Raw genomic sequence first — 17692 nt, forward strand, 5'->3', positions numbered from 1 at the left:
AACCTCATGGAGAAGACACTGTATGAGTGTGTATGTGTGGAAAAAGAGAGAGAGAGGGAGAGAGAGAGAGGAAATTTGAGGGAAATTGAGCTGGCTAGTCAGCTAGCTTGTATTGGCCAGACCGCCGGTGTCAGACATTTTCATAATGCTACTGTAAATGTCAAGATATTTCTGTCATGAACAATGAAAGTTGCAAGGTCCGAGCAGCCTCTTGGACACTAATGACAGCAGTTGTGCCTCTTATAAATACAAATCACTCCTCCCCAAAGGCCACAGCTGAACTGTTCTGAATTTTAGTAATGCATTCCTGTAGTTTAGCACCTAATCAGATGGAAAACATACAGCATATTTTCCCTGCATAGCATTTTGATGTTTGTTTTACATACTCTTATACATTCAATCCGCAACGTTGCATATTATAACATAATCCACATAAACAGGAGTCTAAGTGTGTGTGTGTGTGTGTAAAGGGACAGTTACAGGAGATCCTCTGTTGTGCGAGTTACAGACGATATGTGTGTGTGTGTGTGTGTGTGTGTGTGCGTGTCTCGAGGGAGAAGTTCATCCAGTGTAGTACAGAGAGGTCATTTTTCATTATAAACATCCACTGCCTTAATGAACTTGCCACCCTGCCAGAGCACACACACACACACGTGCAAATATGTGTGTATATGTGTGTGTGTGTAAGTGTGTGTGTGTTGTGTCTTTTTAATGAGTGCGCGTACTGTAGCCTTTGTTGTGGAAGATAAGTCAGTGACGATGCTGAAGGTCAGGCAGGGCAGAGAAGAATGAGAGAAAAGCAGTGTTGGCCGGGACAGGCAGCAATGAACTGAAGCTCGGGGTGTAGACAGATGCAAGGAATCCTGGGACATGGCCAGAGCATACTTTTGAAGACTGACACACACATGCACATACACACACACACAGATTGGAGCTTCCATACTTGTGAGCCCCTTCAGTGACTATTGACTAGATGCATAACATTAATTTACAATTGAATAATTTACTTCTAATCTGATCCATCAATCTTAATTCTAATCTGTCCCTTTTCTAGAAGTGAAGGCCAGCAAACTGTGCCCACTTTGTCAGATTTATCTCATCTCTCGAGTGTTAGAGGGACAAAATGTTCACACGCACTCAAACACACACACACACAGACAGGCAGGCTTTTGACATCACCTTCAGGCTTTCATTTATTTATTTATTTATTTATTTTTTTGCACATGTATGAATCGTGTTTCTGTCATTGCGAGTGCCCAGGTGTGTATGTCTGTCTCAGTGTCTCACCAGTAATACGTGCCTCTGAACATATGTGTGTGTATGTGTGTGTGTGTGTGTGCGTGTGTGTGTGTGTAACAGCGTGTTTTGTAGTCCGGTTCACAGAGAGGCCTGCAGGAAAAAAAAAAAAAAAAAAAAAGCGCTCCTCTGAGGTTTCACCCAACTTCTCCTTCCTGCTTTAATCACGGCTGCCTTTTGCTGAGGCGCTGGCATCGACGCAAACGCTGCCTCACTGGCATGTCTCTTCCTCTCTCAGTCTTTCTCTCTTCATCCGTCTTTCATTTCTTTTATTTCCTCCTGCAAACCTTTTCAACCTCCCCTTCCCCCCCCCCCCCCAAACCCCATCTCTGATCTTAAGAGCAGTCGCCACGGTGTTTTTCTGATAAAGTCTGATAGATAAACATGCTCTCTTATGTCCCCGAGGCCCTCCGCCCTCTCTCCCGAGAGCACACCCCTCTAAAGCACTTCCTCTGCTACAATTAGTCTGTAATAAATACACCCTGGCCTTAAAGTAGATAATGCTCTCTCACACTCTCTCTCTCTCTTTCTTTCCTTTTTATATTAAGTGCCACATTAGCTCGCCGTACATATCTGACTTTGAAGTGAAAGAAGAGAGTGTGGTGATTTTTTTTTTCTTCTTTCTCTTCTTCACTAGTCACGCTAGAAATGCGCGTGAGAACAATAGCAGTTATAATGCCACTGAGATATATTGTAACATATGCAGAGAATCGCAAGCATTTCCACTCAAGTTTCAGCTTCCTGATGGCTTTGATAAGATTAGTTTGCTTTCTTAAACAGGAAGTGTGCTGCTTAAAGAAAAAAAAAAAAAAAAAAAAAAAAAAAGAAGAAAGACACAGCATGGTTGCATAATAAGTTTAACTACTTCTCAGAGAGCTAAAGTTCCCTTCAAACTCTTCAGATTAACGCAAAAGAAGAGACACAGAAAGTGGGAGAGGAGAGAGATAGAAAGGGGGGAGTTTATCAAAGTGATGGAATAAAGAGAGATTTAACACGGTCATATTAAAAAGACATGCGGCAGTTTCAATATTTAAAAATCCCATTTGCTTCGACAGAAGTGCTTTTTCATTCAAGAGCATATGGCAGCGGTACCTGTATCCAGTCTCTCTCTTATCTCCCTCAAAGACAAAGAGAAAGAAGGTGTAAAGGGGGGAGGGGGGGGGTAAAGGAGGGGGGGGGGGGGGGGAGAAGAGAAGCAGACGAAAAAGAGATACTTTCAAACAGACATTCAGACATTGAAGAATCATTCAATTATCGGCAGCGTGATGTAAAATAATTACCTGACTCGCTTCCTGTAATGAGTGCTGCTAATTAGCCATAGACTTTTGTTTTAGTTGATAAAAAAAAAAAAAAGCGAAAGTCCCAAACTCCCAACAGCAGAGTTGTATGTTGAGGTAGGAACCCATCCTTTCTTTAAACACACACCCACACACACACACACACACATGCACACACACATGCACTGAGGCTCTTTACTATAGGCTCACTTGGCTTGAAGGCACAATTTACCTCTCAATGTATGCACACACTCCTCTCAGTAAATAGTCGAGAGTGCAAAAAAGATCCTTCTTCTCTTAATTAGCTGTGTAACAATTAAAGTCTCCTCTTAGTAAATTGAACCTTTGTCTCCCTTGCCTCCCTAGTTTGATTTCAGCACCTGTCACAACAACCCCTCTCTTTACAACCACCTCCACCGCCGCCACACACCCACCACCATTACCTCCACCCAGCCCCCTCTCCACTGTAGTCATTATGCAAAACTCTACCAGAACGGGCCCAGCATGAGCGGAAGAAAACAGCAATTATTTCTGATATTCTGTTATTTAGGCCGTATTGACATTCAACTACTTTCACTTTCTCTCTGTTTGTCTGTTTCTCACTGCCACCACCTGAGAAACAGAGTGAGAGATTGAACTCGGCTTTGTTTTAGTCTGAATCTTGAATCTCACATGTCATCGCTGCTGTCACTCTGTAAGAGACACACAGGGAGCACTGCCCCCGTAATGTGGCCTGCAGATTTCTGTGTGTGTATGTGTGCGTGTGTGCGTGTTAGCAGCATTCACATGCAGCGCTGAGGGTGACCAGTGATGTAAGCCGTGACAGATACACTGTGGTCATTGTCTCTCTGGCCTCTTACTTCCCGCAGGCTAACCATGCGTGAGCGCTCTGGACTGCCATGTTTGTTGTCTAATACACACACACACACACTAATACACACGCATTATGGTGTCCTAGTTTTCTAACTGATTTGACAGGAAGAAGAGTTCAGTCACCAGACAGAGAGAAAAGCAAACCACACAGGTACATTACAAAACATCAGAGACACAATTTGATCTGTAGTGGAGACGTTGATCTGAGAGGCCGCGTCGTTATTCTGAGGTTTTTGAAAGTGCAAATTTACGGTCACAGCAGATATACAACCACAAATTGAAGTGATATGCAGATATAAAGAGCAATCAAAGGTCATTTCTAAAACGAAACCACAAGAGTCTTCAAATTTGGGGTTGTAAATATTATTGCTTAAACGATATGTTCAACAATTCTTGGAGTCAATCTCAACACACTAATCCTCCACGTTGAACCACCAGGTACGTGGTCATTAGCTACACTTTTCATTTTCCCAGGCTTACTCTAGTGATTCAGATTTTTCACTGCGTGTGAATTTGATTTTTTTTTTTTTAATTCCAAGTAGCTTTGAGTTTTCAGTCATTTCACTACGATGAGGACTTTGATGTGCACAGACCTGAAACTTGCTTAACCTCTCAACTGCGTCATGTCCGTGTTGATATCTGTCATATAGATATGAGGGGCAGGTGTAAATTTAACGTGAACAAATACAGACCTGATCTTGATTGATATATTATCAAACTGAAGGAAGTTTTTTTTTAAGATTTTGCCTTTTGATTTCAATATCTAGAATCAGTGACTTCCTGAGAAGTAGAAGGAAATGGGTTGGAAAATGATCAGCAACAATGTTAACTATAGGTAATTTGCAGTAAATGATCTTAGATAAAGCCTTTTAACCATCAGTTTGTTCCACTGATGAAATAAATAATGAAATGTGAAACAAAACAAGAGAAATCTGAGCATTTCCATGGAAATAAATTCATATTTCCGAAAAATCTGTTTGAGTTGAAGTGGAAAAACTTCTAAAACATGTACACTACCAGCATTTTTACTGCCAGCTATACATCTCAGCGCTCCTGAATCAGTTTAATTTAAAAAAAACAAACAATATCAGCTTTGACAGGTTGATATTTAACTTTCCCAAAAGGACAGTATCAGCTGACTGATAAATATCAGTTTAATCCTAATGTCAGTGGCAGTTCAGTGGCAGCCAACAGTAACAACAGAATAAGCTGCAGTCTCTGCTGTATTCAAGCAGGATTGATGCGGTGTATAAGAGTGCGATGAGGCACGTTCACTATCATCATCATGTCAATTACTATAATTTTTATTTATTTTTTGGCCCTCGCTCCTGTCACTGTACTTCACTAAACAGAGACTGCTTAACAAATGTTCAGCGCTATTAATCCTGCGCTCATTGCTCTGCTTTATTCGCTGCTGCAGGGGTCTGCCCATGCCGCTGTGACCACTATTGTAACGCACTCAGGAGGGGAGAGGTGCTCACAGATGTACACGCACGCACGCACACACACGCGCACGCACGCACACACACACAGACAGAGACATCTGCAGGTCATCATCATCATAGTGGGAATAATACCAGGGATGGTTATCATAAAGGGAAGCTTTGAGCTCCCGGCCGTCTTGGGAAGATGATTTGGCTGGCCCGGAACAATGAACTGTGGGAATCCGCTTGTCCTGCATTGATCTTCCTCCCATGGCATCCCCTGCAAGGCTGTCAGAGCGACGGACGGATAAAAAGACCCACAACATTTTTCTTTCTCTCTCCCGCGCTCCCTCCCGGTGTCTTTCTTTTCTTTCTGTCAGGAGGGCTCCCACTGATCAGCGGGGATGAGCTGAAAGTTGAACTACCTGTTGACAGGACCTCTTAAACAGCCCTCAATGACATATTGTGCGAGAGAAAGAGGGAGAGGCAGAGGCTCCTGTTCATTCATATTTGTCACTGATCTATTGAGTCTGTGCTCTCATCAAATCATTCCTCCCTCGCTGTTATTTGTCTCTGCATTAAAGCGGAGCAGGGCGTTATCTTAATTCAATGTTATTCAGAAGTTTGAAATTCTTGGTTGTTCTTTGTTCATATAAAAAATTAGTTTTGTGCCCTTTTTTTTTGGTCAATCCAGGGTCATGTTTAGATGGTGTCCTCTAAGAATTGGTCCATAAGAATGCAGTTGGTGTGAGATTCGAGGGGAACTGACCAATCCCCTTGCATTTTGGGAAGGCCAATCAGAGCTCTGGCTCTTTTAGGCCGCTGGAAACACCTCCCCAAAGAAGTAGCCCTTTAGGATAGAGGTACTAGAAAATAAGTGAATCTAAATATGTACATATGAAGGATACTTTCTTCATCTTCACCTGAAAGAAATACGTATGTTTGCTCATACTGCATTTGTAAGATAAAAAGCATCCCCATATTTAAAATCAAAATTGAATGAGATCTGATCTTAGCCATGTCTGCAACTCTAACCCCCCCCTCCTCCCCCACCCCCTTTAAAATAGAACAATCCATTTTTGAAGCTTCATATCTTTTTTTGATAGTGCAGAGTTATGAGTTTTGATCAAGAGGCTCTAGGCATGGGATGGAGTTAGGATTGAATCTGGCAGGGCTTGTGTGACTGTCTTCCATGTGCAGTTCAGAGTGTTTTCGCCTCATTACAGAAAGTAATAATGCAGTGAAGTCAAAGAGCGAGAGGGAGAGAGAGGGAGGAAGGAAAACAAGGCAGCTTTTTATTGGATTAATTAGATGCCTTGCAAAGACCACCTGCAATAGAAACAAAACACAAGCCCGAAAAGAAACTCATATCTGGTCTGTTCTACCTACCAAAGCACCAGCTCTTACTAAACCAACTTTTACCCAGAGGTAATTGATCTTTGAAATGTCGAGGAGGCTCCGTTTGTACTTTGAAAACACACTTGCAGCTTTTGAATGGAGCGCAGTGTCCCTGCTGCTTGTGCAATCACTAAATATTTAGCATTCAACTCTCAGTACATGTAACATATGGTAAATACCCACATTGTCCCTTCAACATCAGACTGCTGCTGCTGCACCCCCCCCCCCACCCCTCCCCCCCCGTCTCATTAATGATTTGGTGCAAATATGATGGAATTCAGCACATTGTGAATAATGATTGATTTGTTTAATGCAATGAATTTGTTCATTAGGACTTAATGAGGTATTGCATTGTGATTAGTCGATGGGTTTTGTGTCGATACATGACAAAATAACAAAGTAAAGTCCAACTAATGGCTTTTCGATCCTTCACTTTCCCCCCTTCTTGTCTTAAATGTCAGAGCAAAGTTTTATGACAAAACTCAACAGACAACAGGCCCGACAGTATATCCAGAAGTACTGTATTCAGATTGTTTATTTCAATATGAATTCATAATAGGTAGCTATTCCTAATAAGGAAACTGTCTTTCATATACTTCAATAATTTATATGGTTACAATTAGAGAGGAGCACATATAAAACCCCTTATGCATTTATGATGCATGCTAATATTGATAAGGCAGAAATGAACTGAGCACATTCAAATGCTGACTGAAATACACTTCCATTGTGTTACAGATACTTATAATTAAGCTGAGGCTTGGAGAGAAAAAGAACAGGGAGGAAAATGCATTAAGAGAAACCGAGTGAAATCACTTTCTGTGTCTGTGTGTATGTGTGCATGTATGAATGTGTGGATGATTTGGTGTGTTTATGAGTGCACGTGGTGCTTCGCTGAATATTAAACCACAAACTAAAAAGACAACAACTGAACCTCCGTGAGAAAATGCTAAAGGAAGTCTTTGTGGTTTTAGAGGTATCATAGGAGCCAATAGTTTTAATGAGGCAGCATTGCTGTACATGCCAGGAAATGATAAGGCTGTACAGGTTTGAATAACGGTAGATAGATACTGTACGAGTATACAGCTAGAGTGTTGCATGTGTTTGCTCATAACGGAGTGTAAAAGACGACACAGCCATGGCAGAGACAGTGAGACGTAGTAGGGAGAAAGTGGCATCAAGTCTTCCTTTAATACAATCGGTAAGAATGACAAACTTCAGTCTTTTATCTTCAGAAAGCTTAATAGTTTTACATTAATATTGTGTAGAGTTCTTGTCTTCTGTGCATTTGATGGATATTTTGCATGAGATCTGCAACAGCAACAGTCAGGAGGGTGTCAAAATAGAAAGAGTTGTTGATGTGATTTCTGTGGGCAGCCATTTGATAGTGCTGTGTGAGTTGCAACACACTCCTCGTGTCTTTTAGAGGGCATTCGCATATTGAATTGTTGTCTGTAGTGAAAGGGTTGTGTTTGAGTGCGTGTCTTTGCCTGTGTGTGTGCCTGTGTGTGTGTGTGTGTGTGTGTACGTGTTTCTACTTGTACACCACCCTCAAGTTCCCTTGCATGTGTGTGTTGATATGAGCAGAGGGGGGATGTCACATAAGAAATGTCCTTTTTAATCAGGGGAAAAAATATAAAATGACTCGGGAGCAAGGCGAGCATATTAATGTGCCTCATTTGCATACGCTCGTCAGCCAGGATACGTTTATAAAAAACACAAACTGGATTCGTCAGTTCATTTCACATTATTCCATTGTCTATCTGCCTTTGTTATATGTTAAAGATAAAGGCAGAAATCAAATTGAAGAAAAGGGCAAGCTGCTATCTCCCCAAATGAGCAACAGCTCATCAGCCTAGTTTAAATCACAGATTTCTATTCCAAAAGGCAGCCGCCTCTGTAAAAAAAGGGCCCATTCAAATAAGGTCTTCTCCAATATAAGCACGCCTGGTGATGGAAGCTGGGGTGTCACATAAATACAATTTAAAACCTAAGACATTTAAGGGAGTCTAACAAAGTTTTATCTTCTCTTGCTGTTCTCTTCCAATATTATTCTCACAATAAATGTACATATATACAGTATTGATATATATTTTCTCACTCATATATAAAAATTTTTATTTGTAAGCTTTTAAAATGCTTTATTTCTTCGACGAGTGTAGCATTATTCAAGCCACATGAGAACACGATCATAAGATCTGTCATAAATTTAAGTAGGCTTTGACAGAAGCGTGTCTCGCTGTAACACATAAGCCTGCAGAACATAGCATGCCCATTATGTTCTTGATGAATTCAGCTGAATTGCTTTATGATACTTGTGGGGAGAAATAAGGAGAATTCAAAGGGCAGCCCACAACTGTCACATTCCTTTAAACAGAAGTGGAAGCCAGTCACAGTGTCTAATTCATGTCCACAAGATAAGAATCCACCATCAACAATGTGTTGGAGGGGCCAGTGGCTAAAAGAACAGGCACCCCTTATGTCTACTAACCTCCTACTGATGGGAGAGAGAAGGAAAAAGAGAGAGAAAAATTCAAATGAATGAGAAAACAAATGAGCCAAGCACAATGTAGAGTCCTCCATGCCTTAGGAACATACTGTAGGTGGAGAGAGAGCAAAAAGAAAGACAGTGTGGTGGAACCTTAGTTGCCCTTCATGCCTGTAAAGTGTGTATTGAACATATTTAATGTGGGTGTTCCCCATTACCGCCAGACTGAGTCCATAAGCTCCCTAAAATGATCCCACTTTCTCTTAAAAGTGAACTCACCTAATGCCAGTGCCTTACACTGCTTCTCCATGAAAGGATTTTTTGATGATTATAATCATGCGTTATAGCACGATGGCTGCCACTGTTACCAGGCAGCATACTAATCAGCTTAATGAGATATTATACAATATTTTGTTGACCAAAGCAGAACCGTGGTTATTGTTTCTGAGGGTTTGACCCCTGCCAGCAGCCAGAGGAAGTGTGCAGATAGATGTTTATACCTCTCCATCTGGAGAACAGATGGATCTGCATTAAAACCAGTGTTATTCTTTTTTTTTTTTTTGTTTATTCACTGATGTTACACATATGAAATGAAAACACTTATAGCGCAGTATAAATTGCATAAAATTCTCTGGCATGAAGTAGGTAATAGAACAAATACAACCAACAGCACTTTGGATGAATTGGGAACTCTTTCAACATGACCAACTGTTGTTTTCTCTAACCTGGAAAGTGTAAAAGAGTTAGGTAGAGAGACGAAGACAAGACTGAGAGAGGGTTGGGGGATTGGAAGGAGGCAGAGGGAGAGCAAAGTGATTCACATCAAATGTAGTGCGGCTCTTTAATGGAATATTGCGCCAAGACAAGTGTCGTGGCACCAAGATAAGAGTGTTGTGTTTACTGGAGTAACCCCTTGGTTTTAAGTGCTATTGTTAATATCATAATTGTAGTATTGCGGTGGCTTCCTGACAATGCCGTTGCTCCGTTTCATTAAGGCGTGTAATTGGAGGAATTCTGATAGGATGGGCACAAGTAGCTTAATTATACACTGCTCACTGTGTTTACAGAGTAATTATTCCATCCAAAATGGTGTTACATTTTGAAAAAGTTCTGAGGAGTCGCAGCATTTCTCCAGGCCCTTGGTGCTGACAATCCACACAGTGCTCTGTGAATCAAAGACAATACATTTTATTTCCCACTACTGGGTGACACAGCACAGGTGTTGTTTCTCTAAATGAAGTAACAAATTAGTTCTGAACATGTGGTTGGATAGTATTCTATTTATAATCTGGAAAGCAAGCATGAGGAGTATACCATCACTAACCTTAGCATACAGAACTTTTTTTAAATGCACTTTCTTTCTAAAACATACATGATTTTCTAATGTTTCATAGTGATTCAAAAAATCCTTCTGCATTTAAATGTGTAGAGATGAATATTTGTCTCATTTTGCATTTCTCTCTGTCTGGTTTTACAGGATGGAGGACTCTAGTTTGTGCCTTGGTGTGTCGTCAGCGGTGCCTGACGCTGATGCCCATCTGAGCAGTGCAGTGTTAAATGGCCGCTACCCTATCAGTCAAAAACTTCACCAGCTTACTGCCCAGCTAGGACACGCCTTTCCTGACCTACATCGCCCGCAGCAGATTCCTGAAGAGAAGGCAGCCACGCCTTTGGATGAGAAGACCCACCACGCAGCCCTGGCCAGTCAACCTATCAGCAGTCAGATGGCACTGTTAGCCAATCAGCTCAACCGAGACATTGACGCAGGAGCACTAAGTGGGTTGAACGGGCGTGTTGACCTGCAGCAGTTTCTCAATGGCCAGAACTTGGGCATCATGTCCCAGATGAATGATATTGAAGACGACGCCCGCAAGAACAGGAAGTATCCGTGCCCATTGTGCGGCAAGCGCTTCCGTTTTAACAGCATCCTGTCACTGCACATGCGCACACACACAGGAGAGAAGCCCTTCAAGTGTCCCTACTGTGATCACCGAGCAGCTCAAAAGGGCAACTTGAAGATCCACCTCCGCACCCACAAGCTCGGGAACCTTGGTAAGGGGCGCGGCCGTGTCCGTGAGGAGAACAGGCTGCTCCATGAGCTAGAGGAGAGGGCCATCCTGAGGGACAAGCAGATGAGAGGGAGTGGAGGTCTTCTCCAGACAGCTCAGACACCCCATCTGAGCCTCAACAGCAGCACTAACTCCCAACAGCAGCAACTAGGCTCTGCCTGTGCCCTCCTCCCCCCCTCAAGCCTTGCCACTCAAGAAACTATTTCCCAGCCTTCTTCTTCACCCAAACCGGCTGGCACCCAAGATGAACAGTCCCTCAACCCGACCACCGGCTTCCGCTGCACCTTCTGCAAAGGGAAGTTCAAGAAGCGTGAGGAGCTGGACCGCCACATCCGCATACTCCACAAACCCTACAAATGTACATTGTGCGAGTTTGCTGCCTCCCATGAAGAGGATCTGATAAGTCATGTGGAGAAGGCCCACATTACAGCTGAGAACACACAGGGCCAGGGTGCTGGTGGTGCCGGCGGTATGCAGCCAGCCACTGAATTCCGCTGTGATGTGTGTGGCCAGGTTTTCAGCCAAGCCTGGTTCCTCAAGGGCCACATGCGCAAGCACAAGGACTCCTTTGAACACTGCTGCCAAATCTGTGGCCGCCGCTTCAAGGAACCGTGGTTCCTCAAGAATCATATGAAGGTGCATCTGAATAAGCTGGCCATTAAGAGCAAGCCACCCCAGCCCAGTGAGCAGGAAATGGCTTCTGTCAACAGCATGAGCAACCTGGCTCAGGAAGCTCACGCCAACCTTTACTCTCGCTACATCTCCTGTCTTCAGGGAGGCTTCCTTTCACCAGACAAACAGGGCCTGAGTGAGCAGCACCAAATGTTGGCTAAAGCAGGGATAGCCATGAAGGAAAAGGAGATGTTAGGGAAGTTGTTGGGGCCAATGGCAGCAGGTATGGGCCATGGGCTGGGCGAAAATGAGAAGCGCTCACTCCTGGGTTGTCTGAACCTTGTGCCACCACTCAAGTCGAGCTGCATGGAGCGCCTCCAGGCAGCTGCAAAAGTGGCAGAGATGGATTCCCTCAATAGCTACCAAGCCTGGCAGATAATGGCTCGTGGTATGGCTATGGACAGGGCTTTCATGCCTAAGGAGCAGCAGCAACACCAGCACCATATAATCCCTGGGCAGGAAGATGAGATGAGTGGTGCTGGTGCCATGGCATCCTTCTCTAAGGAGAAACAAGACTACTCCATGATTACTTCCACTGATAGCTCCAAGCATAAGCAGCTCTCTGAGGCCTTGCAGGGATCCAAGGCTGCAAGTGGAGCCACGATGTCCATGAAGGAGGATGGAAGAGGCTTTGACAGTCACCGTGACTTGATGTCTCACCATGGTGGTGTAGAGACTCCCGGTGGCCTGGCTGGCTTGGGAAGCCCCAACATTGACTACGGCCTCTCCAGCCTGAAGGAGAAGCCTTCAGAGTGCCCTGACTGTGGCCGAGTCTTCAGAACCTACCATCAGATGGTTGTCCACTCACGCATCCACGGCAAAGACAGGAGAGGCATCGAGGAAGCGATCCAGCAACAAGGTCTGGACGAACGCCGTGGATCAGCCAGTGATCCCGAATCCCAGTCCATCAGCCGCTCCACCACCCCTGGATCATCCAATGTGACAGAGGAGAGCGGAGCTGGAGGAGGACACTCCCAGACTGGAAGTGTCCAGGATGACAGCCCACATCCCTCCTCACCATCTTCAGGTAAGAAAAAAAAGACAGAATGAGTGATAGCCACTTGTATTTTTTGGTCAGTCCGTGGATAAAGGGATCTAAATTTTATCTCATGACATACACTTGGGAATTATATTTCCTTCTTTAATTCAATGTTACTGTCTTAGAGCCCTACAGAGTTTCCACTGAAAATCACTTTAAGTGTATAGATATGTGTGTATGTCAATGTGTCAAATCTATCTCTTTAAAAGGGAAAGAAAAATAACTCAAATACCCACTGAAGACTCAAAGCCACACATTCCTCGCATAACTAAAATACTTAATGCCTTTGTTCAAATATCCATCACACACCCCCTCAGAGAAGTTTGCTTATACAGTATAGGATACTTTACACACATACAGACAGAAATCTATACATTGTACATTCCGTTTCCTCTTAAGTTCTTATGCTGGACATGGTAAGAAATTTCCCTTGACACTGCAGTGTTGTTGCTACCATTCACATTAAGCCAAACAGAGGACTCCAGAGAACACAATCCAGGGAGAGACCTGTCTCACCATTGCATCCATGTTTGGAGGTTAGCAGCCTAGATCCCTATGGAGCATGAGTAAAGACTGGGAGCATAGGGACGAACTCGTTTTAACCACAGCGATTAATAAATGTCTTTAATAAACACGTTGGAGACAACTATACCCCTCCCCTCTCCTTACCCAGCAAACACAGGCCGGCCGGGGCTAGATAAGTGTATGTTTAGTGGGATTAAGGGAGGCTCGTTGCTAATGATTACACAAGTTTTTAAAGGTAACTTTCGCTTGCTCCTCAGGGCACTATGCCGGAGTTAAGAAGCGTGCGCGGTAATTAGGTCACGACTATGCGATAATCAGTCGGTTTAAGCTAAACAAGACACTAATTAAAGATATACATATAAAGCAGGTCAAAAAAAAAACTGGTGAACTTCATTTGCAAAAGCAGGGATGTGCTTTTAAGTCTTTTGAGAAAAAATATAAATAAATATAAATATAAATCAGAGTGGCTTAGCTTAAGGCTGTAAGCAACTTAATTCCACCAGTGGAGACGAAATTGTTTATTTATTCACAGAGGCATGAAGTCCTTATCATGCCCGTGTAGTGTGATGGGTTTGAACATGGGACAGGCTATGTTTATTTTAATCTAAGAAATAATAACAGACAACCCCCCACCCCAATTAGGAATTAATGAAAATGAGAGCGAGATAAAAACCTATTTTCTTTATAGAGACTATTAAACATAACACTTTCTCAACAGCGTGGGGGTGTAGCGGATGTAATTATCTTCTGAATTTTAATGCTGGAAGTTTCTCTCTCTCTCCCTCTGTCTCTGCATCTCTCTCTCTGTCTGTCTCTTTTGACTCAAGCACTTTGAATCTGATGAGTACAGCTTGTGGCGTTTCAACAACTTTAGAAGTACTGTATTAACATCCAGTGTGCAGTATACCAAAAAAAAAAAAAAAAAAAAAAAAAAAAATCAAATTAAAATAATACTTGACAAATAAAACCAATAGTATTTACCACCACATGTTAGCAAAACACAAAGGAATGCATTCAGTGTAGTTCAGTGGTTAAATCTCCCCCATCGGGCAACATCTTTGAGGAAGGAAGGTAGGATTAAAGATAGAAATGTAAGTACAGAAACAAATTAAGATAGCGTATCATCAAGTTTGCACAAGAGAACCGCTGGACCGCCTCCTATTGTGTTTGTCTGACTAAGTGTTTCTAAGTGTGCGTGTGTGTGTGTGTGGTTTTTGTACAGGTGTTATATCTCACCCTTAGACCGGTGCTCAGTCAGAGGCTACGCTGCTTCATACTGTGGGACTATTGAAGCTTTCTGTAAATCTGCCACTGTCATATCTGAAAGGCTCTCCTCCCATTGTTATTGTAGAGCTTTGTGAGTATATGCGCCAGAATAGGATGTCAAACTGTAGCTTACTGCTAGAGAGCATGGCAAAGGTGGAAAATAGATTTGCAGAGAAGAAAGGAATAAAAATGATTAGGCAAGCACTGATCTGAATAGAAAGGGATGCAGTTCTGCTGAGAAAAAAAAAAAAAAAGCGAGAAGTAAACAGATTTGACATTAAAAATGTTAAATATGCTTGTTTTGCTACTTCCTGTTTTTTAATCAGAAGAAGCGAAACTTGTCTTTCTTCACAACTTAGACAATGTGATTCACATTTGGAGCTCAGGGACTCTCAAATTAGAAGCTTTGATGTGTGAGAAAAAAAGTGTCTGAGTCTCATGTGGAGAAAGGTGTCATGCTTCTCTGCATGCATGTTTGTTGTGTGTGCATGTGTGTGTGCATGTGTGTGTGTGTGTGGGGTGTATGCTTTACAGTATGTGTGCATATCACTCTCTTCCGCAGTGAACAGGATGTGGCCACTGTACTATTGTCTTTATCTTAATATCTCAGACTTTCAGCTTTTACTGAGTAAAAAAGGAGGCCTTGTAATTCTCTGTATGAAAGTGTATGTGTGCGCACCTGCACGATTGCGCTTGTGTATGTGTGAGCCTCTGCCCCGCCACCTACCCACAGCAATTTTGAGTTAAACTTGAATTATAGTAATCAACAATAACATCTCAACTGTGAAAGAAGGTCAACTCCACCGCTTTTGTCTTTGAGACGGCACTTGTTTAAAAGCAATGAGTGAAAAAAGAGAGAAGTGAGGAAGAAAAAGAGCAGAAAAACAAAGGCTTCTGTCAGAGATGTCCTTTAAAGACCTTCCTTTCCTTATTGCAGCATAGCTCAGCAGCTAACCTTGAACATGTCTCTTATTCAATACAACTATTTCTTTAAAGAAAACAAAGAAGTAATTACATTTATGCCCATCATCATCATCATCATCATCATCTTTTTTTATTTTTTTATTTTTTTGTTTGGTTATCCTTGGACTGACTTCACTTCAGCATCATTGTTTCCTGCAATTCTCAAGTCTAAAAGAAACTATGTTTAGAGAAACACTACAGGAGCTGTTGTGTGCTGTAGTTGTGGTAGAGAGGTTGAGCAACAGGTAGACCACATTGAATATAACTCATCACAAATCTGAAAAGGCGCAGCGCTATGGAAAGCAGGGCCCTCTTTTGGCAGCTCTTACATGCAAATAACCCACCATTGAAAATCCTCATTTTGCACGATGGCGTCTCTCCATTCTGCTGCCACTGTACAGGCAAAATGTAGCTGAATGTGTAAAAAACAGGCTTTGCTACATGCGTGCAAGGCCTAAAGCAGCAGAAGTCCTCCTTACAAGTACCTCTGCAACCTTCCCCCTACCCCTAAACCCCACTCCCACCTCTTGGCTCCTGGCTGTAAAAGACTCTGTATACTCCCCCGGTTCTTTTTTTCTCTTTCTCTCTTTCCAGAGAATCCCTCATGTCTACATTTTTTTTTTTTTTAAGAGGAACAGCGTTTTAACATGGCGAGGATTAGCCTGCATATCCCTGGGTCTTTACCGCGGCTCAAACAAGCAGGCAAAATGCTTGCTCCATACAAATTGAAATTGGATTTGCCGACTTGACGCCTTAGGTTATAAAGCGTGGATATTCATCTAATTGCGTCGTTACAATGGGGGCGTAATTACACATACAGACAAACTGTTACAGTGTAATTACTGTGTCATTAAAACAGGAATAAAGTGGAGTTGACCAAGATCCAGACTACTATGAATACCCATGGTGACAAACTCAATCCAGCTAACTTTTATCAGTTAATATTATTCAATGAGTAGTCAATACTAGCAATATGACAAAGGAGTTTAAGGAAGGATATTCTTTCACTATGAAAGATCAAAAAGATAATTAGGCTGTGACTACATTCCATATAAAGACATTTCCTGAGCAAAATGAAAGTACTACTCAGTGTCAGGTCAGTTGCTTTATCTACCAAGTTTTCTGCATCCTGTTTCTGAAAATCTTTGACATCCTGTAAGATTTAACCAAAGACAGATTTGTATGTCTTTGCTTACCATTATGTGTATAGCCTCCAGTGTTTTTTGAAGGGTGTCAACTAGCTTGTGGTAATTAAATACAACTTTGTTTAGGAATATGTGAGGGGGAAAAAAATATAAACTAAAAGAATAAAGGTGTTAAAACTAAATGATCTTACAAAATTGGACATTAATCAAACAACTAAAATCAACTGACAGTTATCCGCCTTGGCATGCTGTACACATACAGTGACTATGTAGATTAAACTTGTTTTAGTTTGGTAAATATGTCCAGAAGGCAGGCCTGCTGTGAATGCAGTCTCAACTGAGGTAAATATCAGCGGGTAGAGTCAAAGATACAGATATTAAACAGTTAAACAGTCCCATCAAATCCTTTCACTTTGCGGTGCAACCGTGTCTTATTCCTCCAGTTTGGGAAGAAGGCTGGATAGTTTTTGACGTGCGATCAACCAACTTGGTCTCCTAGAAATTAGGTTTATACACTACTTGTTTTCCCATTACACTGCACTGACAAATGTAATCGCTGCCTGGGTTATGTTCACAGGCAGTGTTTTTTTCAAACAAATGAGGAATTACATTTATGTAGCACACTGGAATTGGAGGGAGGAGGTCGAGGTAGCTGGCGAATGAAACTCAGGATGCTGACACCAGAGACCGGGGGGTTCATATCTCTGTGTCCTGTGTGTGGTTAGGTTTAGGCAACAAAAGCATCTTGATTGTTTAAATGGTAACAAACACATCATGTCTTGTGCTTCAAGTTACTGCAGACTTTAATTGTATTGTGTGATCGGATATTTAGGCAGAAGAAATGCAATACATTGTCACTGAACATTTTACTCGTACACTCAACAGTATCAACATTTTTGCGACATGCCAGATCTGTTAATTAACCACATTTTCTCATGGTGTGAGCGAGCGATGCTCACTGGTGTGAACGAGAACATTCCTTTAGTCTATCTATGTTTTCTAGAAGAGATGATTACAATAGCTGACCTTACAGTTTTAATTACAAGAGAAAAATTCATACAAACAATAGTTATGTTCACAGCTAGATTACCATCCAAGAAAACTAGAATGGTAGTGTTCCAGTGTAGGAATGCTGGGTGGTTGCTGGGTCTCTGGGTAAAAAGGGTGAGAGTAATGTGGGTGGCAGGGCTCAATAGTGGCCAAGAGCTCAATTTTTTCCCTGCCCCCTCTTCCCCTCATGGGTTAACCAGTCCCTGA

The 17692-nt window shown here is 42.3% G+C and overlaps 1 protein-coding gene across 1 annotated transcript in view; it reads left to right on the forward strand.

Annotated features, from left to right (window-relative positions):
• znf536 (zinc finger protein 536) overlaps positions 1-17692 on the forward strand; it is a 240092-nt gene that overhangs the window by 129821 nt on the left and 92579 nt on the right. Inside the window, exon 5 of the mRNA XM_042419451.1 lies at positions 10234-12524. Within this exon, the coding sequence (XP_042275385.1) occupies positions 10235-12524 (2290 nt within the window). The 5' untranslated portion in view covers position 10234. The remainder of the gene's footprint in view (positions 1-10233; positions 12525-17692) is intronic.

Source organism: Thunnus maccoyii, chromosome 1 (assembly GCF_910596095.1).
Source record: "Thunnus maccoyii chromosome 1, fThuMac1.1, whole genome shotgun sequence".
Lineage (NCBI taxonomy): Eukaryota > Metazoa > Chordata > Actinopteri > Scombriformes > Scombridae > Thunnus > Thunnus maccoyii.